This window comes from Ursus arctos, unplaced genomic scaffold (assembly GCF_023065955.2).
Source record: "Ursus arctos isolate Adak ecotype North America unplaced genomic scaffold, UrsArc2.0 scaffold_19, whole genome shotgun sequence".
In the NCBI taxonomy this organism is placed as follows: Eukaryota; Metazoa; Chordata; class Mammalia; order Carnivora; family Ursidae; genus Ursus; species Ursus arctos.
This window is the reverse complement of record NW_026622863.1, coordinates 8,549,625-8,575,236: the sequence shown is the minus strand read 5'-3', so window position 1 is coordinate 8,575,236 and position 25,612 is coordinate 8,549,625. Positions and strand designations below refer to the sequence as shown.

At 53.3% G+C, this 25,612-nt stretch overlaps 2 protein-coding genes across 6 annotated transcripts in view; one reads left to right on the top strand and one right to left on the bottom strand.

Annotated features, from left to right (window-relative positions):
- Positions 1 to 13,538, bottom strand: part of ADCY7 (adenylate cyclase 7) — a 55,031-nt gene extending 41,493 nt beyond the window's left edge. For 2 of the 5 annotated variants that reach the window (XM_057314120.1, XM_057314122.1), the window contains exon 1: positions 13,111 to 13,180. The gene's annotated coding sequence lies outside the window, so the exon portion shown is untranslated. Of the gene's footprint in view, positions 1 to 1,057; positions 1,157 to 1,177; positions 1,277 to 13,110; positions 13,181 to 13,488 lie in introns of those variants that run through there. The other 3 variants (XM_048223700.2, XM_044382371.3, XM_044382372.3) reach the window with 3 other exon arrangements.
- On the top strand, positions 4,126 to 13,455 carry LOC125283286 (basic proline-rich protein-like). Its single transcript, XM_048223683.1, has 3 exons — positions 4,126 to 4,624; positions 11,136 to 11,311; positions 12,832 to 13,455. The coding sequence occupies exons 1-3, from the start codon at positions 4,126 to 4,128 to the stop codon at positions 13,453 to 13,455; spliced, it is 1,299 nt and encodes a 432-aa protein (XP_048079640.1).
- Positions 13,539 to 25,612: the final 12,074 nt, after the last annotated feature.

Below are 25,612 nucleotides of genomic sequence, written 5' to 3'. Positions count from 1 at the left end.
CAGACGCTGCATTTCCGGCAAAGCTGGTCCCTCCACACTTCCGCTTAGGTCCGCTCACTTCTCGTTTCAGTATCTTTAGCCCCGTCCCAGGCAAGGGGACATCATGAACTCCCAGACGCGAGGTCCTGGTTACAGGTTTGTGAGTTTCTCAGATACATTAAAATAAATACCTAGCAAATTTTACACATGCTTATCCCACGTAGGCTAAACACCCCCCACCCCGGAACACCTGTCTGAGAAAGGCTGGCCTAGTCCCTCTCGTGTGGGCCATCCTGGAGTTGCCCACCTGCACGTCTGTGGCCCACGGCCACGCAGCCATCCAAGCAGAGCCAGCCCAGACTCCGGCCACCGGCCAGACCTCGGGGGCCAGGGGCCCTGCGGCACCGACCCCAGCCCAGCCCTCTGCCGCTCCCCTCCCCCAAGGGCTGGCTAGAGAGGAAGCGCCCAGGGCCAGCTGTCCTGAGCCCGGGTGGTGACACAGAAACGAGGCACCTGCTTTGCTGTGTGCCTGGGTCTGGAAGAGCCCACAGAATGTTCCAGAAGGACCTACTCCCACAGGTCCATGTCGGTCCCCGGGGCCCTCCGGGTGGGAGGGGCTGGAGGGAAAGGAAGCCGATTCCATTTTCCTGAGGCATCTTGGTTCTGTCTCTTGGGCATGGGTCACTTTCAGAGTTTGTATTTCGGCTTATTTTTCTTTTTAATGTAACAAACTAAGTTCGACTGCCCTTCCCTCGCTCATTGTTACCGTCATTCAGACGCGTGTACTTGTAAGTGTAAAATGACAACCTTGCCAAGAAAAGTGGACATCTGAGAGTCCAGGGCCGACGGGATTCCAGGTGGAAGGAGCCCAGTGAGCACCCCGCCACAGAACTAACAGCACCCCCTCGTCGGGCTGGGCAAAGCCTGGGACCAGCTGTCCAGGCCCTCAGTCCAGGAGCTGCCCTGCCTTCCGCAGCCCAGACCCTGTCCACCCCGGCCGGTGGGGGAGGCCCAGCCCGCGCTCCCCTCAGGCCCAGGCCGCCAGGACACAGGGCGCCCCATCCCCACGGCCCTTTACCTGGCTCTCGTCCAGGCCCCCGGGGTCTGAGCCCGCGTGGAGGTGGCCCGGCCCACGCCCGCCCCTCCACGGCCGGCGTCTGGGCGCACACATGGGAAGCCTCCGCCGCCGGCTACCTACCGAGAGCGAGTCACATCTGGGACCCACAACTTCCTGCTCCCCGGCAGCCGCCGCACAAAAGCTAAGGCCGAGCCCTGAGCTCGGCGCCTCCGGGGGTGTGGGAGGGGGGCCTCTCCCAGCTGCAGCGGGGCCCTCAACAGAAGTGGGGAGAGGCATCAGGCCAGGCTCCTGGCTCCAATGACTTCATGGAAATTGGAAGCTTGAAGCTGGAACGCTTTTCAAAAAGTGAAAATAAAACAAGCACCAAAACCTCCGCTAGAAGCCCCGAGAAGACGGTTGGAGGCCAGGAGTAAATGCATCTTTGATGAGCATTAAAGGCGAGAGCGGCCCGGCACCGAGCCTCATCCTGGCTCCCCCGCTCACAGGCAGGCCCTGAGCCTCGGTTTCCCCACCCACGTCGTGATCAGCTCTGGAAGGTCAAAGGCCTCCGGCCTCTTCGGCTGCCTCTCCATTTCACAGCGGCCCCGAAGCCAAGGCCCATGCCTTGAGTTGCTATTCTGAGCAGCTCGAGCCCCCAGAGAACCCCAGCGTCCCTGGGCCCCGGAGGCCAGGAAGCAAGCCCCTTCGGCTTGGCCAACTCTCGACTGCCCCATTGGGATCATGTGGTGCTCAGTGTGGGGCAGCAGGCTAGGAAGGGCCGGGAAGCAGAGAGCTGAAGCGTCCTAGGATGGAAGGAAAGGCCCTCCTGGTCCTCAGGGAGCCTGTTCAACAAGTGACCTGGGGCCTGGAGTCACTTCCTACCTTTTATCCTGACAGCAACACCTACTGTTTGGTAAGAAAGTAGAGAACAGAGCCCAGTTTTCCCAGCTGACACTCCTGCCTCCCCCAGGCCTCCGTCTCAGCTCCGTCCTCAGAGGAGGCCGTGGCCAGGCTCTTCCCTCCTGACCTGCCGCACCCCCAGCCCTGGCCACTGGGCACCTGACCCCCCAGCCGTCACACAGAGTTCAAGGTCCCGGCAGGCAGGGCCTGTGCGCACAGGCTGAGAGCCTTACGATCAGCATCTGGACACCAGCTATATGCTGGCATCGAGCACAGCCTCACACAACTGCCCATCAGCCCCACGAGGAAGGTCCTGCTATGCTGCCCCTTCTGCAAAACAGGAAGCTGCGGCTCAGAGAGGCCACACTTGCCTAAGCACACACAGCTAAGAAAAGGCAGAGCCCGGATTCAAACTCCAAAATCCCACTATACTCTCCTCCCCATGGCCAGGACCCCTCTCTGGTGCTGGGGACACAAACGGGACTTGGACACAGCCCCCCAATGACCAAGCTCCCAGGCTAAGGTTGTGCCCACCAAGGCCTGCCCAAAGGTCTGGGAGAATCACCCATGGACACGAGCTACGTGGACCAGAGCTCCAGGCAGGGAGACCTCACCCACCCAGGAGTCACAGGCTAGAAAGTGGTAAGGCCACGAAACAGTGGGCAAGAAGGAATAAAACCACCACAGAAACAAGACAGAGCTGTCAGGCGGTCAAAGGACAAATAGCGCCAAGCCCTGAGCCAACAGATGTCAAGCCCTTCCCCTCGGGAAGAAACCCCACAGCACCCGATGCCTTTGGGACTCCAGGCAGGTCTCCGGGACAGGGGGTGAGCAGGAAAATGCCATCTGTACTACAGTCACCTCATCTTTTCCTTCCCCTAAAGTCAGGGGGTTCCCCACACGCCAGAGGAGCCCTGAGAGAGGTCTGAGCAATCAGGCTGCTGATTTGCCAGCCCAGCCCCTCGTCCCATGGACGAGGAAGGAACAGGCTTACAAGCACTAGAGTCAGAGCCCCACGGAGCAACCCTGGCCAAGCTTGATCCTGGCAGCCCAGGAGCCCTGTCTGTAAAGCCACCCGGCTCCTTGGAAGCCTGGAAGGCTTAGGTGAGAAACGTGTGTAAGGCACAGAGAATGTGCTCAGTTAAAGCCAGAAGGCAAGGGAGGCCAGACAGAGTGGGTTCTGTTTCAAACCCCAGATCCTGGCTCTACCACGTGACTACTCAGGTCAAAGGCCTTCCATGGGGGCGCCTGGGTGGCTCAGTCGTTAAGCGTCTGCCTTCGGCTCAGGTCGTGATCCCAGGGTCCTGGGATCGAGCCCCGCATCGGGCTCCCTGCTCTGCTGGGAACCTGCTTCTTCCTCTCCCATTCCCCCTGCTTGTGTTTCCTCTCTCGCTGGCTGTCTCCCTCTCTGACAAATAAATAAAATCTAAAAAAAAAAAAAAAAAAAGGCTTTCCATGGCTTTACTATGCCTCCTGAGTCAAGTCCTGACCCCTACAACTCATGTTGTCATCCTCCCCGATTAGGAATCAGAGGCCCTCATTCTATCCTATAACTCATGACCAGTTGCATGACCTCAACCAGTCCCTTGCCCTCTCGAAACCCAGTCTCCTGCCTGTTAAATGAAGGACTGAGCCTAAGTGCGTCCATATGTCCCCACCCGGGGAAAGAAAGGGATCCCAGCACATCCCTGAGCCCACATTCCATGCCTCATTCTTCCATACCTTGACTCAGAGCCTTCTCCACCAGGAATGGTCAAAACGCTGCGCATCCTGCCAAAACAAGTATAAATGCCACCTCTTCCAGGAAGCCTTCCCCAGCGTCCCATCACTACCGCCTCTGGGCTGCAGAGCGCCACAGGCCTCTCCACAGAGGGTTTACAGGGCTCTACTCCTTCTGCAGCAAACATGTCCACTCTGGTAACGGCTCCCTCTTCCTGTGGGGAACCAGACCGCTGTCCACCGAGGAATGGGCATGGGACCCAAAGTGGTCCAGTGAGATCCAGTTGGAAAAAGGTGCTCTCATTTCAACAGCCGGCTAGGCTGGGACCTAGAAGCTACCAGCACCATCTTTGCCACTGCGTAGTCAGCCTCCAAATGACCTCCAACAACCCTCGGGGTTCATGTCCCTCCTACACTCTCTTTGTGACCCACAAAATACGGCAGAAATCACAACGTGTGACTCTGAGGTCATGAAAGACAGCGTGGCTTCCCCCTCGCCCCCTCTTGGAGCACTGGCTCTGGAGGGAGCCGGCCACCCTGTCGTGAGGACACTGAGGCAGTTCCGTGGCAGGGAGCTGAGGGCCCTCCCTCAGGCCGCACCACACTGCCAGCCCTGCGACGGAGCCTCCTTAGACGCAAGCCCTCGGCCCCGGTCCCAAGCCGATGGACTCCCTCTCGCCGCCGCGGCCCTGGCCTGCTCAGGAGTGACCCAGGGTCACCCCTCCTCTTCGGGAGACCCACCTCTCCCGGGCACCAGGCACTCAAGAAGCCCGCAGCGACCTTCCCGCCTAACGGATCTGCACTCAGATTCCCCCCCGAGCGCACAGAGCGGACACACGGCACCCACTCTGCGCCACCTGCGGCCTGCGTGCCCCCTCTCCCGCGCCCGCCTGGGGGTCCAGACAGGCCAGCTGAGCACTGGCCCCTCGCTGGCCCCGCTCTTCCAGGCTCGCGGCCAGGAGGGCCGCAGTGAGAGCCCCACGGAGGGGGCCTCGTGAGGCAGCCACGGCCTCGGGGCCCCGTCACTCACCTTCTCTCCAGACTGAGTTTTCACACTTGGGGGGGGGGTGCATTCCAAGGCATCAACTCACCTCCGGCCCCTGCTTTCATCTCTTCCTGGCTGTGGGCTCAGGGCTGGGCCGGGATCCCTTCCTTTCCCAGACTGGGAACATATGGGCGCGCTCTGGCTCACGCCTTCACGGGCAGAAAACCGGCTTTCCAGAGGAGAGGGGCTGGCTGGGGTCATGCGACCGGTTACAAGTGACAGGATGGAACGAGGGCCTCCTAACTCCTACTCGGGGGTGGTCCTGAGGGGCGGCTTGGGGTGAGCCTCAAAGCCACTCCAAATAAACACGTGCTAAGGAAACAGCATCTCGGCTGTTAACCCCGCTGCTCTCAGCCCTCCCCTCCTCTGCGGGAATCCGCCCTGCCCTGCATCCTGGGGGGGGTACGGCCCACCGGAGGGCAGGGGGCTGGCTCCCGTGACCCTGCCGGCCCCGGCCTCTGCCAGGCCTGGGAGACGGGGCTTGGGACCAGGACGGGGGCAGCCAGGGTCACAGGGTGTTGGGTAACAGCGGAGAATCCTAAAAGAACAGATGTGAAAGCGGCTGCCCTGCCAACCAAAAGTCCTCATTTCCTTTGAAAAACTTGGCAGCCGGGCCGCGCCGGCAGCCGCCTGTCCTTCCCCACACCCAGCTGCGGTGTGGCCCGCCGAGGGGTGGGGGGGAAGGCCACGCGACGCCCCGCAGATCCTAGGGAGGGGGTCACCACCGTGAGTGATGCCACACCATGAAAACGGCAGCCACGGACCAGTGTGTGGAGTGCCAGCTCGGCTTCATTTAACAACAGCACAGACGTGTATTTTTTTTGTACCCAAGAAAATCGAGGGGCTCCTGGGTGGCTCGATCGGTGAAGCGTCCGCCTTCAGCTCAGGCCAGGATCCCAGAGTCCTGGGATCGAGCCCCGCATCAGCGGAAAGCCTGCTTCTCCCTCTGCTGCTCCCCCTGCTTGTGCGCTCTCCGCCCCCCAATAAAATTTTTTTTAAAAATCTAGAAGGATGTACTCAAATCTTAGGAGTTACCACTAAGTTGGTAGAACTTCATGGTTTTATGTCCATACCTATCTTCATATTTACGACTATTTTCCAATTTTCTCTAAAAAAAAAAAAAAATTAATTACCCGTGTTATTAAGAGATACCAGGTAAAACTACCATGAAGGAAAAACAAGAATCAGAAAAAACAATGTCCTGAGACGAAGTTCTCCCCCAGTGCCAAACTCAGCATCCCTTGTAACCAGGTGAAAATGGAGAGGTTTAGGGGCGCCTGGGTGGCTCAGTCGTTAAGCGTCTGCCTTCGGCTCAGGGCGTGATCCCGGTGTTCTGGGATCGAGCCCCGCATCGGGCTTCTCCGCTGGGAGCCTGCTTCTTCCTCTCCCACTCCCCCTGCTTGTGTTCCCTCTCTCTCTGGCTGTCTGTCAAATAAAATCTTTTTTAAAAAAAAGAAAGAAAATGGAAAGGTTTATAATTAAAAATGCTACAACATTCAAGCCACTGAACATCTGTGGCCGCAGGCATCACACAAGAGATGAGAGCAGACAACGCCAACTTCCCAGAAGCCGGCAAGCCCGGCTCTGTCTCCAGCTGCTGTCGTGTGATCGAAACGGAGTGATATCAAGCCTCCAGATTCCCCTCCCGACTCACCGGAGGTTCACAATAGGAGGAATGTGTTGCACGTGATAGGGGGCTCTACTGTCGGAAAGCGATCTGGCTTCAGAAAACCCCCAAAATGGGGCTCCTGGGTGGCTCACTGAGTTAAGCATCTGCCTTCGGCTCAGGTCATGATCTTGGGGTCCTGGTATCAAGTCCCGTGTCAGGCTCCCTACTCAGCGGGGAGCCTGCTTCTCCCTCTGCCATTTCCCCACTTGTGCTCTCTGGTTCTTTCTTTCAAATAAATAACATTAAAAAAAAAAAAAAAAAAACTTGGCACCAGGGACAGAGTGGATGACTATCAATCCTACAGAGGAAAGACGACTTGGGAACGATGTCGTGCAATCTCATTATATAGACCTTATTTGGACCCACATTTTTAAAAACTAAAATAGATGTATATATTTGATATATATGGAACGATTGGAAATTTGAACTCTGAATGGATAGCTACAATGGTAGAGAATATTGCTAGGTTTCAGGTGTGGTAATAATCGGGGGGGGGGGTGTCACATCGCTTCTCTGAGCCTCAGCTTCCCCATCTGTTGAGGAGACCCTATCTTGCAGTAATATATACTACAATTTGTCCAGACAAAGCGATAGGTCTGGAGGGGAAAGTGTGGGGGAGGAGGGAGGACTCCAGGGTGGCCAAGAGCTGGAAACGGTGGCCGCTAAGGGATGGGTATGCAGTGGCGGTCACGTCTGTCTTCCCTGTATCCCTGTAATCCTTCCCTAGTGAAGCTGAGACCTGGTCCCTGGAAGAACTCTGGCGTCTTGTCCGAGTCTCAGCAGTGAAGGGGTCGTGGGAAGCCCCTTCCCACCGATGGGAAATGTGCTGTCCTGGGAGGGAGAGCCACGCACCCGAGGTCCCAGAGCTAGAACTTATCGACAAAACCAAATTCAATCCTGCTCCCGGCCCCACCCCCAGACCACAAGGGATGAGCTCCCGACCGGAACCTCAGGCCCCTGTGCAGAGGGGTGGGGTGGGGGGGTGGGCAGGGTCCCAGGCTCCACTGTCACCCCCTTACCGGGCAGACACACTCCTCCTCCTTGGCTTCAGCCTCCACCCGCCACCCCCACAGGAGCTTAAAGGCTTCCAGGACTAGCCAGGGCACAAGAATGAACCCCCTCCCTGCAAAGCCCTGGTGGGAGCCCCTCCCCGCCTCACCTGCTGACCACAAAGCAGTTTCCCGGGAGGGAGCAGAGCGCCCTCTGTGCCCCCAGACGCTGCCTACCGCAAACCTGCGTCTGCCGGGCAGGGGGTGCACCCCTCCTCATTTACGCTACACAAAGAATCCCCAGCGTGTGCAAACCCTTTGCTGCCGGCTCCCTTGGAGGAACGCTCTAACCACAAAAATATCAGGAACAACCTACGTGTCCAACAATAGGGGACGGAGAAACCCCCCAGGTCTGCTGGCGCACCGGAGGCCAGGAGGCCGGGCCAGCCTGATGTGCCTGAGATCCCCGAGGACTGCAGTCACAAAGCGTGGGGGCACGCTGGGCTGGCGGAACTTTCCTTAGAGGACAAGAAAGACATTTGTCGTGTGCAATTTGTTTTCCTGTCCTTAAACAAAACAAAACAAAAGCCCTCTGGAAGAATATATACCCGTATATTAATGAGTTCCTTCCAAGAGTACAGATTCTGGTCTTTTTCCTCACTTTACTGCTTGAGTTTTCTTATTTTTCAATAATGTGAATTTTTTCTGTAATTAACATAAAAAATTCAAGCCATGTAAAAGGAAGATATGAGCTGACTTTGTCCTTCTCCTGGGAAAGTAAAAAGAGCCTTGGCCAAGGAGACAGAAGCAGCATGGCTGTGGGACCTCTGAAGTTCACATCGCTTCTCTGAGCCTCAGTTTCCCCATCTGTTGGGGAGACCCACCAAGTGCACTCCTCCCACCCATCCCCATGGGGGCCGTTCCCTCCTCTGTGAGATTGGGACTGTAAGGCACACTTACAAAGCCATGGAAACGGTGCCCACCCAGCCTTGCCCTCCCCACCGCCCACCCCCAGACGGCCAGGCCCATTTCCTGCCTTTGCTCCTTCATCCGCCTCTCGGGTACCTCCTGACCCTGCATCCAGGCTGGTGGGGACCCAGGGGCGTCGGAGGCCACACACTGGGATGAAGAGTCCTCATGGCCCCACGCAGAAGTCCACCCTGCTTGAGGCTGACATGCCAGACCCTTCTGCCCGCCCTCCAGGAAGGTGGTAAAACCCCACCTGCCAGAGGAAGACCCAGAGGCTCAGAGGGGATAACTGACTACCTACCCGCACACACCAACCCAGATGAAGACTGCAGCCTGGGGACCTTCAGTGAGCCCCTCCAACACTCTAGACATGGGGCCGGCGGGGGGGGGGGGGGGTGTCAGCCATTCTGCATCCCTCCGGAAGAGCCAGGCGCACTGCTTAGGGCTGCGGGCGGGATTGAGGGAGGACCGGGGTGTGACACGGCATAAAGCTGGAAATCTGGGTTTTTGTGTAGAATCTCATAGTTTCAGATTCTGACAATGAATCCAAAATAAATAGTAAGCCGTTCTCCTATCAGTGCTCTGGACTTACTGCTGTGTGACCCGGAGCAAACCACTTAACCTCTCTGGTCTTCAAGTGTATCATCTATAAAGTGGAAAAAACACCGGTCACTGGGACAATAAGCTACACTTTGCCCAGACTAATGATAATAAAAAGCAACAGTGAACAGGGAATGCCTGGCACCATTCTAAGTAACGTGAATTAATGTCATTTCAGTCCATCACGCATTTTTTTTAACTTTGCATTTTGAAATAACTTCAAACTTTCAGAAAAGTTACAAGAAAAGCACAAAGAATCCCCTACACTTTTCACGTAGATTTGCCTACTTGTGCTGTCTTGTGTCACTTTAAGATCTGTCTCTATACGTGTCTCTCTTCAGTATTTGGAAGGAGATTGCTTCCGCTGTGCCGCTCTACCCCTAAATATTTCAGTGCATGTTTCCGAAGAACAAGGACCCCTATAAATAGTTATCAGGTCATTTAACGTTGACACGATGCTTTTATCTACAGTTCATATTCAGTTTCGTCCACTGTCCCAACAAGGTCCTGTATGCAATAGTTTTGTTGTTTGTTTGTTTTTTCCCCAGCCTGAGTTCCCATACTGAGTTTGGTTGTCCTGTCCCCTTGGTCAGCTTTAATCTGGAACCGTTCCTTAACCTTCAAGATAAGTATTCTTACTGTCTCCATTTCACAGATGAGAAACAAGCTCAGAGAGGTTGAAGCACTTGCCCTAAGTCACACAGCTGGGAAATGTCGAGCTGAGACTCAAGCCCAAGAGGTCCCCTCCAGAGGCTGTGCTCTTGTCTGCTGGGCTGTAAGAGCTTGCAAATAATAGGCTTTGTTGTTAATAGCTGGAAACAGTGGCTCCCTCTGCAAAAAACCGGACTGCTCCCAGCCACCTCACTAGGCAGGTGGTCATTAACTGAAGGAGTGGCCTCCTGCTGCCTGCTCTGTACACCTGGCAATGGCCCTGGCCCTGTGCCCACCACCGCACCCTGCGGGGCTCCATGCAGCCCCCTCTATAATAAGCTGGGAGACAGAGAGGGCAGTGGAGGGCTGGGGGTGGGAGGGAACCATGGCGCCTGCCTTCCTCTCTCCCCCCTCTTAAAGTGACAATTCAGGCTCAAACGTCCATGTTCAAAAGGCAGAGGAAGGCAAAGGCCCAAGAACCAAAGCCTGAGGTCGAAAGGGCCCCCAGGCCAGGTCCCTGACCCACAGTCCCCCAGCACTGAATGAGAACCCTGAGGTCGGCTGTCCAAGGGGGGGGGGGGGCAGAGCACTTTCTAAGACGTGTGAGGTGGTTGCATGGGAGGGAGGGTTTACAGGAAGAAGGCACAGCAAGCGCGAGGGCCGGGAGGTAGGAGTGGAGTTCCCCGTGCAGGGAGCAGAAAAGATGCAGGGCTCGAGGGGTCGTGCAGTCTGTGCTACTCAGGCCGGAGAAGAAGCCTGTGGGCTGATCGCACACACTCGCTTTCCTCAGTGAGGACCCTCCGGGATGTGGTGTCATCAACAGCTCTCTGGGCCTGGAGCCCCTCTCCCCAGTTCTAACCTAGGCCAAGCACCAGCTGAGGAAACCGCTCTCTTTGGTTCCCAGATGGGTGTGGCTCAGGGCCTGGAGGCTGTCGTCACTCGGCTCCCATCTACCTGCCAGCCAGCCCCCATCAGATGGCTCTCCAGCAGCCGGGTCGGGAGCCACAGCTCCCCTCGGACTCGCCGCGGGGGAAGCAACACTGCCAACAGGAAGGTCTGCAGCAGACCAGTTAGCACGTTGTCTTCTGCTTGAGTTCCAGGCCGTTCTGTTGGTTTTAAGGCTCATCTGTGCTGAAATATTTCAAAATCCTAGGACCTTCCCCTTGGACGCCCTATTAAATTCAGAAGTTTCCGTCTGTCCCCAGACCAGACCTGCAAACCCCAGTCCAAGCTTCAGAGGCAGAACTGCTCTTGAAAAGTTTTCCAGAGCAAATGAAAAAGGAATCAAGTTTTGCTTTTCTTCCTTTTAGACAATTTTGAAAATATAAAAGCATGAATAAGGCAGAAAATGATAGATCACCAGACTCCCCCAAAGATGTCCCAATGAAGACCTCTCCCCGTCCGTCCTTCCCCAGCGTGCCACGCGCAGACGGGCCTGCCTGTGAGGCGCTCCCTACACACGTGTTTGGGGTCAGGTGCACTTTGTCTCCCCCAATGGGTTAGTGGGCTCGGGAGGGCAGGGAGCACGCCTAACTCGTCTCTTTGCCTCCTGCCCAGGCTGGCCGCTCAAGGCTCCCTTAGCTGGAGTCAGCCACAGAGTCACCATAAGCCGCTATCCCCCGTCAGCCGTGCCTGTGCGCCTAGGTTCAGAGGAGAGCATCCCAGAGGTGGAGGTCAGCAGCAAAGCCCCAGAGCATCCTCGGGGAAAAGGCAGGAGCAGGAGGAAGGGAGAGGTGAGCCGGCAATGTGGTGTGCCCTTGGTGGAGGGAGGGGAGCAGAGTGGATTTAAGGGGTCCACTTGAGACTCTGCCTGTTGGGGTGGGGTCAGGCTCCCGACGTATACTCAAACAGACTTCACCAGAACCAGGTGAAACAGACCCGCCAGAACAGGATGGGGAAAGCTAACAGGCCAGGCCCTAGTTCCAGCCCCAGGCCTACGTTGTCAAGAGAACGTTGAAGACCTCAGCTTTCCCACCTGTAGATGGGGCAGGTCATTCCGGCCCTAAGTCACAGGATCCAATGGTAGAGGGGATGTGCTGCGGCTCTGTAAGCCACCTGGCCTCAGAAATCCAAGGGCTCCCACCTCTCCCTGCCCACCCCGCCCCCCCGGCCATAAAAGGCCCAAGAGCAACCCCTCTCCAAAGCTTAAGAGCATCAAGAGTGGAGCGAAGAGGATCCCACCTGTGAAGACCCCGAACATTGAGCCCTGGGGGAGGCAGCTGCCCGCCTCTGCTCCCCCGGCTCAGCTGGCCACTCCTATGGGGCCTCCTCACCACACCTGGGGTCTCCCCCCCCCCCCACAGCCCCAGGTCCACACCAGACACGCTCCCCACTACTGTGAGGGCAGCTGCCCACGTGACAAAGCAGTGACTGAACAACGGAGCCCCAAACCCCTGCCTGCCCAGCCCACTCATCACACCGAGATCTGCGCGGGCCTGTTGGCCCTTCATTCACACCCCCTTGAGCATCCCTGGGGACCAGTTCTGGGGGCACCTTGGCAGGCCCAACGCTGCTCCGGATCCAGCCGTTCTGGGCACAACCTCACCACCCAGGGCAAATGTGCTCCTTGTCCGCAAGGCTCCAATTCTAGCAACGGGGCCTAAACTCTCATTTCCAGCTTTGACTCTGGGACTCAGAAAGAACAGGAGCTCTTGGCCTCCGAGGGAGGGGACCCAAGATAGAAACCTTCAACCGCCCCTGAGAGAGGCTCCAGCTTCTCTCCCCCCACCAGGGTCAGCTACCACCTTTACCCATTTCCTCCAGGTGTAAGGTTTAGGTTTCAGGTTTCCTCCAGTGGGATTTAAGTCACGGGCCAGCGCCTTGCGCTCTCCCCCCTCCCATCCCCCCTTAACCAGCGAGGAGATTGCCTCCAGCCCCAAGCCCTGGTCTGGCCCTCACTGAGCCTTCTCCCCTTGAGGTGTTACTGTTACTTTCTGTACACTCTACTGGCCCCCAGGGGCCCGGGCCTTGTCCAAGTCTGGGAAACCTAACCAACCAGCCCCTCCGGACCATCCCAGGCCAACGAGCCTGCCAGCACGGGTCCGAGGGTAACCGGCCCGGGGTGCAAGCGGGGGAAGGCACAGCGCCGTGGCCCTCCGGCAGGTCTCAGTCTTACCATCCGGAAAGTGGGGCTGGGCCCCAGCTCCTAACAGCTGGGGCTCTGTCTGCGAGGCTTCTCCCGCAGCACTAGCCGGGAGGGGGGCAGAGGACCCAGGGAGGGAGCATCCGAGAAGACGCACCCCAAACCTCGCAGGAAGAGGAGGAGAGCGCGGGGAACCGGGGCCGCTCGGCCCGGCATCCCGCCTCCACGCCCTTCCCGGGAGGCCCGGCCGGCCGACGCCGCCCCGGCCCCACACCCACCGGGTCTCCGCCTGGGTGCGGCCGGGCCGGCGCGCGGCGAGGAGCGCGCAGACACCCCGCGCGACACCCCCCACGGCGCCGGGGCCCGGGGACGCGAACGGCGGCGCGCGCTGCCCCTCGGGGTCGCCGCACCTCCCCGCGCCGGGTCCCGGGTCGCTGCCGCCGCACTCACCTGCCGCCGCCGCCGCTCCCGCCGGTGTTCCGGCCGCCGTCGCCGCCGCCACCGCCGCCACCGCCTCCGCCGCCCGAGTGGCCGCGCCGGCCGCGGGCGGGATCCGGCGGTGCGGGCGGGGGGGGGGGGGGGGCGGAGCGGCCGCAGGCGCCCCCCGCTGGCCGCCCGAGCCCCAAGCCCGAGCCCCAAGCCCCGAGGCTGGCCGCGGGGGGGCCCGACGCCCCGTCCGCCTTCAGGCGCCGCCGGCCACCGCCCTGCTCGTTTCTCACCAGAAGCGCCGAGAACGACCCCCGCCGGTTCCCCGGGCCCGCTGAGAACGCGAGCAGGAAACCAACCTTTCCCTAAAATACCAAAATATATTTTCTCAACGTTACGCACGTGTGTGGACGCACCAGGTGCTGCTCCACCCCCAGAGGGAAACACTTTCTAGCAAACTCTTTCAGCTGTTTCTGCTCCAGTTCACCACCACCCCCCTTCCAGGAACGCCCCTTTCTAGAAGGAACTATAGACTTGGGGCTAATGCGCTCCTGCCAAGATGAAGGAAGCTTAAGTGGAAACTTTCTGTGTCTCCCCGGCCTTAAACTCCCGGGGTGTCCGGAGATGGGAGCCGCCCCCCAGCACCGTGTTCACAGGCACCAGGGAGACAAACCCCGCCTAAGAAAGTAGGTATTCGCAGAAAGTAGGTGTGTAACCCCATCGTGACCCCACTCACTGCTGCCTACAGCCCAGGGTGGGGCCCCAGTGTTGGCAGCAAAAACATCTGCCCTGTTTCCGAGGCACCCGGGCTGGGTGAGCAAGAAAGCACTCCTGAGTCACCGCTGGGAGGGACAAAAGAGACGACTGAAGGGGTAATCAAGACCAGCAGAGCGTTTAACTGAGACCTTCATGAGTCCCCTTGTCCAAACTGCACTTCTGCCCATTACTGAGAGGGGTCCCGTGGGCAGCCGTGAGGCCCACTTCTCCCGCCCCAACCTCGGAGTCCCTGGCCCGAGATCCGCAGGAAAGATTGCTGAGAACGTGCAGTTTAACACGCACGCAGGTGATCCAATGACAAGCGGGTTGGAGAAACTCTGATCTACGTGGAGCCCCGGGATGGAAGCCCTGAGCCAGGTGCATTCGTTTACCCTGCAGGGAAGAGACACCCAGGCTCTGGGTCTTTCGCCTTGACCCCGCAGTAGGCCTAGAACCCAGCCCTGTGGACACCTACTTTGGAACTATGCTGAGGAATCGGATGGCATTATGCTGGAAGGTCAAATCTGATTTCCATCCCAGATGGCGGGCAGGAGGGAGGTCCCAGCTGAGACTCCCAACCCTTCTGTGCAGCAAGCCTGCCCTGATCCCCTAGTCCAGTTCCCACCGCCTCTGGGTTTCCAGGGGTAGCACCTGGCCCCGTGGGTGGCCCTGGACTGCTACCCTGGCGAGGTCACTGCTGCATCCCGAGGGCTCACAGGGCAAGATCCTGGGACTTCCCTGGACGGGAAATGGGAATCCCCGCAGCGGGCGGGATCGTGGGCACACCTGATCTTCATCAGCCGCTTCTGCACCTCGCCCCGCCCACCCTGCAGCTCCGCCCCTGAGCAGAACCCAGGAAGTGAGTTTGCCCCAGGCCTCGAGACCAGTGGACGTCTCAGCTCCAGGCTGGTGTGTCCTAGCGGTCAAGATCAAGCCTGGAACGTGAGGGGTGAGACCTGGGCATGGGATGGACCTGCTGGGCTCACGCTCAGGCCTCTCCCTTCTGCCTCTTCAAGCGCTGGGAGCCCTCAGCCCCCTTGCGGTGTATTGGGGGGGGGGGGGGGGGGACGATGCTATGACTTCGCACCCGGACTTGTGTGTGTCGTCCTGTTGTAATTGTATGACCGGCAGGCCTGACAGCAGACAGGAAAACGGAGCTGGGGAAAGTGAGCGCCACACAATGCTTGCATCAGTGTGTACCATTAACTGACCACTCATTGCCAAGACAGCTCTACCATGTGTGCTGTGGCCAGCTGGCTCACAAGGCCCCCTTGCGTGCCGCCCTCAGTGAGTGACTCGCGGACTGGAGCCAAAGTCAGAAGCGCCCAGAGGCCTGGTGGAAACACGCGCTGCGGGGCCCCACTTGGAGTCTGATTCAGCAGGCCTGCAGTGGCTGCGGAGAGTTTTAACTTCCACCAAGCTCCCCAGGGGTGCCAGGGCTGCTGGCTCTCAGGCCAGCCTCGGTGGCAAGGCTCTAAGGCATTGATTTCCAAATACGGTTAGAGCCCCACTCCCAGAAATTCTGATCCTGGGGAGGGGGTCTGCAAATAGGCATTGTTTAAAAAAAAAAAAAAAAAGCCAGGTGTGTTTATTTAGTGACAAGGATGGCACTTCAAATCAGAAAGGAAAAGGAATGATTTCTTCCGTATCTAAGTGTTGGATGAATTGGACACTATTAGAGGAAAAACTATCCAGGACCACCTCACACCATACTAAAACAACAATAAGAAAAACAAACAAACAGGGGCGCCTGGATGGCTCAGTCGTTAAGTCTGCCTTGGGCTCAGGGCGTGATCCCAGTGTCCTGGGATCAAGCCCCGCATCAGGCTCCCTGCTCCGCTAGGAAGCCTGCTTCTTCCTCTCCCACTCCCCCTGCTTGTGTTCCCTCTCTCACGGGCTGTCTCTCTCTCTGTCAAATAAATAAATAAAATCTTTAAAAAAAAAAAAATTGAATGTCTCTGTCCAGGTGAGGGGGTCTCCAAATGTCCACATCTCGTGTGTTTGTGATTTTAATTTTCGACTATGTTGGAAAACTCCAGGGCACGTTTGCCCGAAGAGTCCCTCATTAGCTGCCCCAGGGCTGGTGCCCAAAATGGGAGGGCTGGCTCCTGCTGCTAGAGGGCCAACAGCATGTGTTGCCGGAATGATTTGCGGTGGCAGGCCACAGGTCAGGGTCTTGTTGCGCTTGTGCAGAGAGAAAATTTAAAAACCTAAAATAAATCACTTGAACAGAAGCTGTGAGTCACTTACTTCGGCAAACCCAGCCCTTCTCCTTAGCAGGCCACGGCCAAGCAGGACAGTGAGCAACTTTACTTTCCCAAGATTGCTTATCATTTCAGCTCCGGCTCAACTTCTCACTCATCACTACGCGGAGCAGTGTGGGCCTTCCCAGCCAGACGGTCCTTGTTGCTTACCCTTAAGAGAGGAGGAGTTTCCTTTCTTATCACAGACACGATGCTCAGTGAGGACCTGTGGACCTATGCAGCTAATGGTTTTCTAGAAGGGGATTATGAACTTCACAGTAGACAATGAAACAATCCAAAGATAAGAATTGGAAATTCTCTCCTTCCTTCCACTCCCTGAGATAACTGAGTCTCAAGGCTTGAGATGTACTCTTTCAATACCCTTCTCCCTGGCAATCCAATTTTACGTTAGAAAACTAGCCACGGGGCGCCTGGGTGGCTCAGTTGGTTAAGCGTCTGCCTTTGGCTCAGGTCATGATCCCGGGGTCCTCGGATCCAGCCCCATGTCAGGCTCTCTGCTCAGCGGGGAGCCTGCTTCTCCCTCTCCCTCTGCCCCTCCCCCCTGCTTGTGCGCGTGCTCTCTCTCTCTCTCTGTCAAATAAATAAACTCTTAAAAAAAAGAGAGAGAGAAAGGAAGGAAGGAAGGAAGGAAGGAAGGAAGGAAGGAAGGAAGGAAGGAAGAAAACTAGCCAGATCAGGGTGCCTGGGTGGCTTAGTCGGTTAGGTGTCTGGCTCTTGGTTTTGGCTCAGGTCATGATCTCTGGGTCATAAGGTTGAGCCCCACATCACGGTCTGTGCTCAGCTGGGAATCTGCTTGAGATTCTGTCTCTCCCTCTCTCTCTCTCCCTCTGCCCATCCCCCCCTCAAGCTCTCTCTCTCAAATAAATATTTTTTTTTAAAAAAACTAGCCAGACCAAGTCATGATGCTATACACCTTGAACTTACAGGGTGCTGTATGTCGATTATATCTCAATAAAACTGGAAAAAATTGGCCAGAAAAGATGGCGGATGGAACACACCATGTACATTTGCGGCCTCCGTAAGTCCACTAGAACAGTGACGAAAGGTTTTTAGCGCCCCTAAGAATGCAGAAAATGAGAGGAAGAAACAGCAATCTGAATGCGGAAGGTGGAAAGCAAATCGATCAGTGGTGCTGACTTGGGAGACACAAGAAATGCACGCCTGAATTGGCCGCCAGGAAAGCTAAGAATCGACCCCATTTACACGGGTAAGCCGCGAAGGCTCAGAGGCTGGAAGTGCCAGCTCTCTCCAGCAGCCGGGGAGCGCTAAGTTAAAGGAGGGAGGTTGCACACCGAGGAAGGAGTTAAGAGTGCCCATCTCTCCCCACACCTGACCACCACTGGCCAACTGAACAGCCACCCCTCCCCACCCAAGCAGGGTCTGCAGGGTTTTTCTCTGGAAAAGCTAAAATACCAAGCCCAGCTGGAGAAAAAAGAGAGAAATTTAAAAGTCGGATTTATCGGGGAAACAGAGACATCCCCTGCCCCCCCGCCCTCCCCCCCAAGCCAGCACTGTTCCCCCTCAGCTCCCAGGATGAGGGCAGCCAGGTCCTTACCCCCAGGCTGGAGGAATTCTCTGGGAAACCCCACCAGCCGAGTCCCAGAGATCCTCTCCTCCCCGCCATGAAGCCTGACCACGCTGAGGGAGCCACGTGGCTGACCGCCACATGGAGTGGTAGAGAATCCCACGAGCGTGGTGGGCCCCCCTCCCATACATGTGCAGGAACCAGAAAACAGGCATCTGAGGAAGGCCTCTAAACCGGAAAAGAGAGCCCAAGACAACAGAAAAATGAAGTTGACAGAGACTAGACAGGCAGACAGAAACTTAACTCCATCATTAATACCTTCAGAGATTCAAAACATATATTGTGACCACGAAACCAAGCAGGATACTGTTTTTTAACCAGGAACATCTGAGGACAGAAAAGAACTCAACATGAAAAACGTGATAGCAGAAATGAAAAACCAACAGAAGGGCTGGAAGATCAAGGTGAATAAAATGTCAGAGATGGAATATAGGGTAGGAGAGAGAAGAAAACCAGAGCATCGGTCCAGCAGACTCAATATCTGAGTCATCGAGGAGTCCAGAGAACACAGCAGGGAGGAAAACAAAAAACGAATTACAGATTTCCCAGTAACACGGGACCTGTGGGGCGAGATGGAAAGGGTTCACGGCACCCAGTGCCCCGTACAATAGGTGACCACAGACCCACCTAGTTTCCGTAACAGCGACATTTCAGAATGTTGGGAACCAAAACAAAGATCTGAAAAGTTTCAAGAACGACAACAAAAGAAACATGTTACAACGAACTTTGCTCACAACAGCGTGAGGAACGATGAAGCAATGCTTTCAAATTCTGAAGGAAAAACCTTCTCCAACCCAGAATTCTGTGTCCAGCAAAACTATCACTTGAGCATAAATGAAGAACAGGGTCAGAGGTTTCCAGCCTGCGCCTCCTCTCCCAGGGAGCTCCTGGGACTGCGCCCTGATGAGAGAGCTTATCGACTAAAGAGGGTAGCGTGGGGATGCGGAGAAGAGGAGCTGCCCCCGGCGTGTGTGCGGGGAACAAGCGGACGTGCAGAGAGAGCAGGCTGGCACGTGCGCACCAGGCACGGCTGGGCAGAAGCTCCAGGACGGGCGCCCCTGACAAGATGGAAGTGAGGGGATACCTGAGCTCCCGAGCGTTTGCAGAGTCTTAGAAGATGGCAGCGATGAGGGGGTAACTGGGTGACGGGCACGAAGGAGGGCACGTGATGTAATGAGCACTGGGTGTCATATGCAACTGATGAATCACTGACCTCTACCTCGGAAACGGATAATACGCTGCATGTTAGTTAATTGACTTTAAATAAAATAAAATTATTTTTAAAAAAGTACATGGAAAACTAACAACAACAAAACAAAAAATCCTTCAAAAGACAAGCAAATGAGAAAAAAAAAAAAAAAACTTGTGCAGGGGCACCTGGATGGCTCAGTGGGTTAAGCGTCTGCCTTTGGCTCAGGTCATGATCCCAGGGTCCTAGGTTCAAGCCCCATATCAGGCTCCTTGCTCAGTGGGGAGTCTGCTTCTCCCTCTGCTGCTCTGCCGGCTGCTCCCCCTGCTTGGGCGTGTGCTCGCTCTCTCTCTGACAAACAAATAAATAAAAAATCTTTTTTAAAAAGGGCAGAAAAATAATCTTTCCATTACACAGTTCAACTGATAAGAGCACCATCTACACAGTCACAGTACTATAAATGCTGAATGTCGGGGAACAATTCGATATAATTCTATTGGGAGGCTGGGGTGCAGAAGTTCAGGGGTGGTAAGAAGTCAAAACATAATTTTTTTTTTCAAGTAGGCTCCACACCCAGCGTGGAGCCCAAAGCGGGGCCTGAATTCACAACCCTGAGATCAAGACCTGAGCCAAGATCAAGAGTCTGACTCCTAACCGACTGAGCCACCCGGGTACCCCTATTGTTTTTTAAGTTGTCCCTATGCCCAACCTAGGGCTCGAACTCACAACTCCGAGGTCAAGAGTGGCAGGTTCCACCAACTGAAAACCAAGAAGTGGCATTAGAGGGGCGCCTGCCTGGCTCAGTTGGTGGAGCCTGCCACTCTTGACCTTGGGCTTGTGAGTTCGAGCCCTAGGTTGGGCGTAGAGATAACTTACAAACAGAATTAAAAATCTTTTTAAAAAAAATCTTAAAAAAAGAAATGGCATGACAAGTATATTATTTCGAGACATCGGGGTAAACACTCCACCCGCCCCAAATCACCGGAAGTTGAAAGTGGCTGCCTCAGGACAGGGAGAAAGCAGAGGGAAGGGATGGGAGACAGACTTTGAGAACTGTTTGACTTTAGGACAAAACCGCTGCTCTGCCCCAACCACCTGCTTGTCACTTCCTTCGCAGGGCCCAGCCCAGATCCCCAGAGCCCCTCCAGCCGGGCCCTGCCTGGCAGCCTTGCACACACCTGTCTCCATAGGCTGCTCCTGTGTGCCCTTCCCCCTTACCTTCCGTGTTCCTGTGCAGAGGTCTTGCCTACTTATGTGAAAGCACCGTTTTCTTGGATTGGATTTTAAAGAACAAAGATGCATGATGTAATGCACCTTACAACTATTTTGAGTTCTTGGGCAAAGCCACATTCCTGAAGACACCTGCTGGATGATTTAAGTACAAAAATGGTTTGCATTTGTGCAGGGGTGAGCAATAGCTCTTTTGAACACTGATACACCGTTTAAACAGGCCACCTGATACTTTGAACCCTCTCCTGTTTCATGTTAATATTGGCATTAAACCTTGACATTTTTATCTCTAATGGGTTTCTCTTCAACATTTTAATCCCATGTTTGCAAATAGGCATCAATTACTTGCTTTAGAAACACAGACACACATAGATACAAATTTATGCTATTTCCTCAATGGATTATTTCATGGATGCGTTTGGGTCTTTTAAATGGTTTCTTAGACAAGCAAAAAGGATAAAACGTTTTACTTAAAAGGTGAAAAACGTTCCCAATTTAAAAATCAAACCTAATCTGGTAAATAGAGAACAGCTCATAACAGACTTTTCTGGACACTGATGAATAGAAATTATAGCAGAAATTTTACAATCACATAATGAGAGCCTAAGAAGGCGATTTCAAGGAAAGTATCTCCTAACAAAACCAAACATCACTGTTTCTAAGGAGTAGGGAGATGACTGTCTGGAACTTCCCACAACCACCTTTTCGTCCTCTCTTTTTCCAACAACACTTTCCAGATTTCCCCCACAAAATTCAAGGCAGCTCTCTGCTCTCTCTGACCCAGATAACTGGTTCCTTCTCGCCAGAGTCCCGCTCTGCTCACCATCCGAGTCATCCTCCTTTAAGACAGAGAACATTTTTAGAGTTTTCGTCGTTGTTGCTTGCAGTTACGGAGGGACTGTGAAATGAAAATATCAAGTTTTAGGGGGCAGGTGGCAGAGAATGATCAATAACTGGTTTTTTAAAATCACTTTAGTCAGGGGCCACGTTTTCTAAAAAGTTTCAGATGACCATGTTGCCTTTACCTGTCAGTCCTAGCAGAAGTATCAAAGATGAAACTTCTTAAAGCAACTCATGAAAATGCACCTAAAAGAAGATAAAACTGGGGTAATTTTTTTTCCCCCTAGAAAACTCAGTTCAGGAGGAGAAGTGCCATCAAATAGCAATACTCTTTACAAAACCCGTTTGAGGGAAGCTCAAGGACTGGGTATTTCACGGGCCTATAGGCTTATAAGGGCCTTGGGGTATCTGACGTGTTAATTTACTAAAGGCACTTGCAAACGAAAGTCGGCATCGTGAAAAGGAACGAAATAGACCGGTGTCTGTATTGACAAGGCACGCGCTCTCTAGAGGGTAGGGGACTTGCAGAATACCACAGTATGGTACCACTTACGTAAAAGGGCAAAAGACACCCCTGACATTATAGGTGGGCAGATACGTTTATGTATGTAAATACATTTAAAAAAAATCTAGGCAGCTACATCCCAAAATATGAAAGTGGTTAGCTCTGGGGAGCTAGGTGGGATTAGACAGTAAAGGGCCTGGGGCACCTGGGTGGCTCAGTCGGTTGGGCGCCTGCCTTCAGCTCAGGTCGTGATCCCAGAACCTGGCATCAAGCCCGCACTGGGCTCCCTGCTCAGCAGAAAGTCTGCCTCTCCATCTGCCCCCCCCTCACTCATGCTCTAATAGATAAAATCTTTAGAAAAAAAAGGGGGGGGGTAAAGGGCAACCAGATCCCTTCATTTAGATATTTACATATTATTTACATTTCTTCACAATGGAACATTCACATATTGGTTGAGAAATTAAGCAAATGCGCTGTGTCTGGGTAGATGGACAGAACTGTCCTGTATATTCAGTTCATTCTCTGTAATTTCCCATTTGAGGAACTTCTGGGATGCCAACAGGATATTTTGATTATACTTTTTTTTTTTTTTTAAGAACATTTCCAATCAACGTGCGAGAAGCGATAAGAGACCAGGCTGGAGGGGCAGGCTGGTTTAGCGGCCAGTTGTCTATAAGCTGCTGAGCTACTCTTCACTCTGAATCAGCTGGTGATGACCTTGAGGGAAACTATCCAGGATTTTCTTCGCCACCACTCAGCTGTGTTCCAGGCAAGCACCATCTGTCCAAGTCCTGGGACTGCCACTCCTCCCTCAGGAAAACATACTCGGGCTTGCGCTTGGCTATTAACCCTGCTTCTTTCTCTGTTCTTTGCAGAACCAGACATGTTCATTATTCTACTGTAACAGTCTGTGTAACGTGTCACTCCACGAAACCTATGGTAAAGTATTTCAACTTCTTAGCACAGCAAGCATAACCCCTTGCATTAAAGCAAAGGATAGAACTGGGTTGGTATTTGCGAATAACAGACTCTAGGGGGCTGTGCAGAGGCCCATCGCTATCTTTGGCTACGACCCCGGGCAGGAGAAAAAATAGCATCTTAACGTGTCTCCCATTCCAGATGGGCATTAAAAAGGCTAAAAACGCACTGAAATGCTATCTGTGTACAGAAAAACCTCTCATCGGTCTAAACAGGGCCGCCTGTAGAATTACAAGATAATTTTTTTAATAGCCATTCAAGTTTTACATAAAGGCTCATACCAGAGGTTTCGAAGATCAATGAAAGCACAAAGCCTTTATTGGAATTGCAGATTATGAATAAGCAGCCCCATGGTAAGCACTGGGGGCAGATGTACGTAGAAATGCAATTTATAAAATTTTCGAGGCAAACAATTGACATCTTTGAAGAAATCGTCGTTAGCTTAAAAAAAAAAAAAGCTTCCAGGTGTGCAATTCATTCATAGTATTGGTAACTGGTGCCCAGGATATGACCTCAGGAAATGTCGAGATTTCATAAATCATTTGTATCAAATCTCTTTTTCTGGCAAACTCCTTAGTGCCTCTGCAGCGGTAACTAGACAAGATTTTGGAAAGCTTTCAAGATGATTCAAACCTCCAGCACCTCACACGAGTCCGCATTTCTTAACACAGAAGGCAATGCTAATCAAAGGAGATAAATGAAAAGGTTATTAAACACAAACACTGGCTCGCCAAACGTCTAGATATGTATTACATCTACGTCTATTCCACGAAAAGGGGTTTCTCTCAATCGTCCGTTCACATTTTGCATCCAGAAGCTACACGTTCACCGTTCACACCGTGCGGTAAGACAGTGCTTTTTGGTGCTGAGTACAGCGAAGACTCGGATCCTTGTCCCGAGTCCTTGGGTTATTTTAGGATTACAGGACTTTCAAAAGACTTTTTTAAGTGACTCCTTCAAATTTAAAGATATAAAAATCAGAAAAGGATCTTCAATTTTGGAGATTTTGGTTTAGGGGCAGAGAGACATACTATGAGAAACTGTGACCAAATATAGAAGGTAATAATGAAACGATTTAGGGTACACAGCCATGGACTCCGCAGAACCCAAGTTGAAAGGCGAGATAAATTTAAACTCAAAAAAAAAAAAAATCTGGCTGATAACCAATAAATAATCTCTCTTTAGAAGGTATGGCCCACTAATCTGTAAGAGACTGAGCGCCCCATTCGCTTCAGCAAGTTACGGGCTTTAGATAACGCGTCTCTGAGGCCTCTGTTTCCCCGACCCACCCACCCCACGGTTCTGGTAACCAGCAGCTTGTGATCCTTTATCATCGGTCACTACTGCGGCATCTTTAAGGTAAAACACCACTCCTAACAAATTCATCCAGACTGTCTCCCTAGTGGAGCCCAGGCCTTGTAGCCACATAGAAGCTCTGCAATGACTAGCGGACAAGGCCGCCTAGCACAAGGACTTACACTAAATGCAAAGATAATGATGTGCGAACACTAATAAACACTTGTGCTGAAATACACAAATTTAAGAGATTTCCTGTTATCGTCTGTTCTTAGTGATACGGCTAACATTTCTCTCAGTAATTCCTGACCACCAAAGGGGATGCCTTCTCTCTCTCTGGTTCAGTCTCTTCAACAGTGTGAACTCCTTCCGGCGTAGACTGTGGACTAGGTTAAATTTAATAGGGCATATACTTAAGTAGAAAATGTAAAGGCCAAATACTTAAAAATCACAAAAGCTGCATAAGAGTAAAACAAACATTAGCAGTCTATTAACTAAAAACTGCCCTTAAGTAAATATTTAATTGTGCCTATCGAGTAGGTCAGCAGAGTTTATAAGCAATTCTCCTGGTTAATAATTCTGTCAACATTTGATTTCTACAGCTGGTTAGGTCATTATCTTTGATGGGGAAAAAAAAGAAGTTGCTCAAAGTGTCAAGTTAAAACCGCTCACAAGGAGATGGGAGAGGCAGGCTTCTGGGTTACGTCGTTTTCGGGCCATGCGATTAACTTCCATGGTGAAATGTGACTTGTTTCTTAGTTACGTTAAATATCAAGTAATGTATGGAGATTTGTTTTTAGCGTTGATTCCGCCCGTAAATGTTTTGACAAGATACTCTTGAGGTTCAGAAGCTGAGGCAAGATGCAGACACCACTTCCAAGGAACTGCTCTTACACATCTTTGTTCCCACAGTGATGCTACGTCATTCTCTAAATATCTCACCAGATGAATTATGTCACTGATGAAAACTAGAATAAAGAGTGACTATTAAATGTAACTTTCTACTCAATTAAGCTCCACAGAGCCATTTATGGAATACTTTCCTCACAAAACGGCTGATGAGAATGTTGCTCTCCACCGATCGAAGGCGCTGAATGAGCTCGGAGAGCAAGAACTGATGGGTGAAAACGAATTCTTCCGACCATTAAATTTAACGCTTCAGTATTTATCACAGCAAAATTGGCAATGTCTTTTTCGTATGCTACCACTTAATTTCTGAAGTTAATTGAGAAGCAACCAATCTCCTACCAACATTCCTAGTTAGTGACTGAAACGCTAAGAAATCAACAGCATGTTACCATTGCAGGAACGGATCATCGGTTTCAAACCGGACGTCAACGTTGACATGAAATTGACACGCAACCACGAACCGTAAGAATATCAACACAACTGAACAGGAATACCCGATAATGGTGATGTCTTTGCAGGGAGCTCACTGCAGCGAGAGGGTCCCGCCGCTCACCGTGGGGCCATCCTCTCTTCTGGCCTGCCTACAGCTCTGTAACCCCCAAACACCAGTCCGCAGGTTGAGACAAACACAACTCACACTGACCACGACATGGGGGAGGGAAGGAGAAACACTTGGGAGGTGGGTACGAGACTTCAGAGAAAAAAAAGACTCTTCGTCACGCGGTCCCTAGCCAGCAGGCTTTTACCCCGTGAAGACTTCACCCAGGGATATCCGGAGCCGAAGTTTTAATGACAGGCTCAACTGAACTTAGGACAGAAGTAGAGTACAATCAACTGCTGAAGCCCAGAGATCCCGAGATGGAAGCGAGATTTGACAACCACGCGCAACATCGCCAAACAAGACAAAGACACTAAAAACCAGGCGCCTTCGATGGACACCTTAAAACTGGAAGGGAAAAAAAATGCATTTCCCT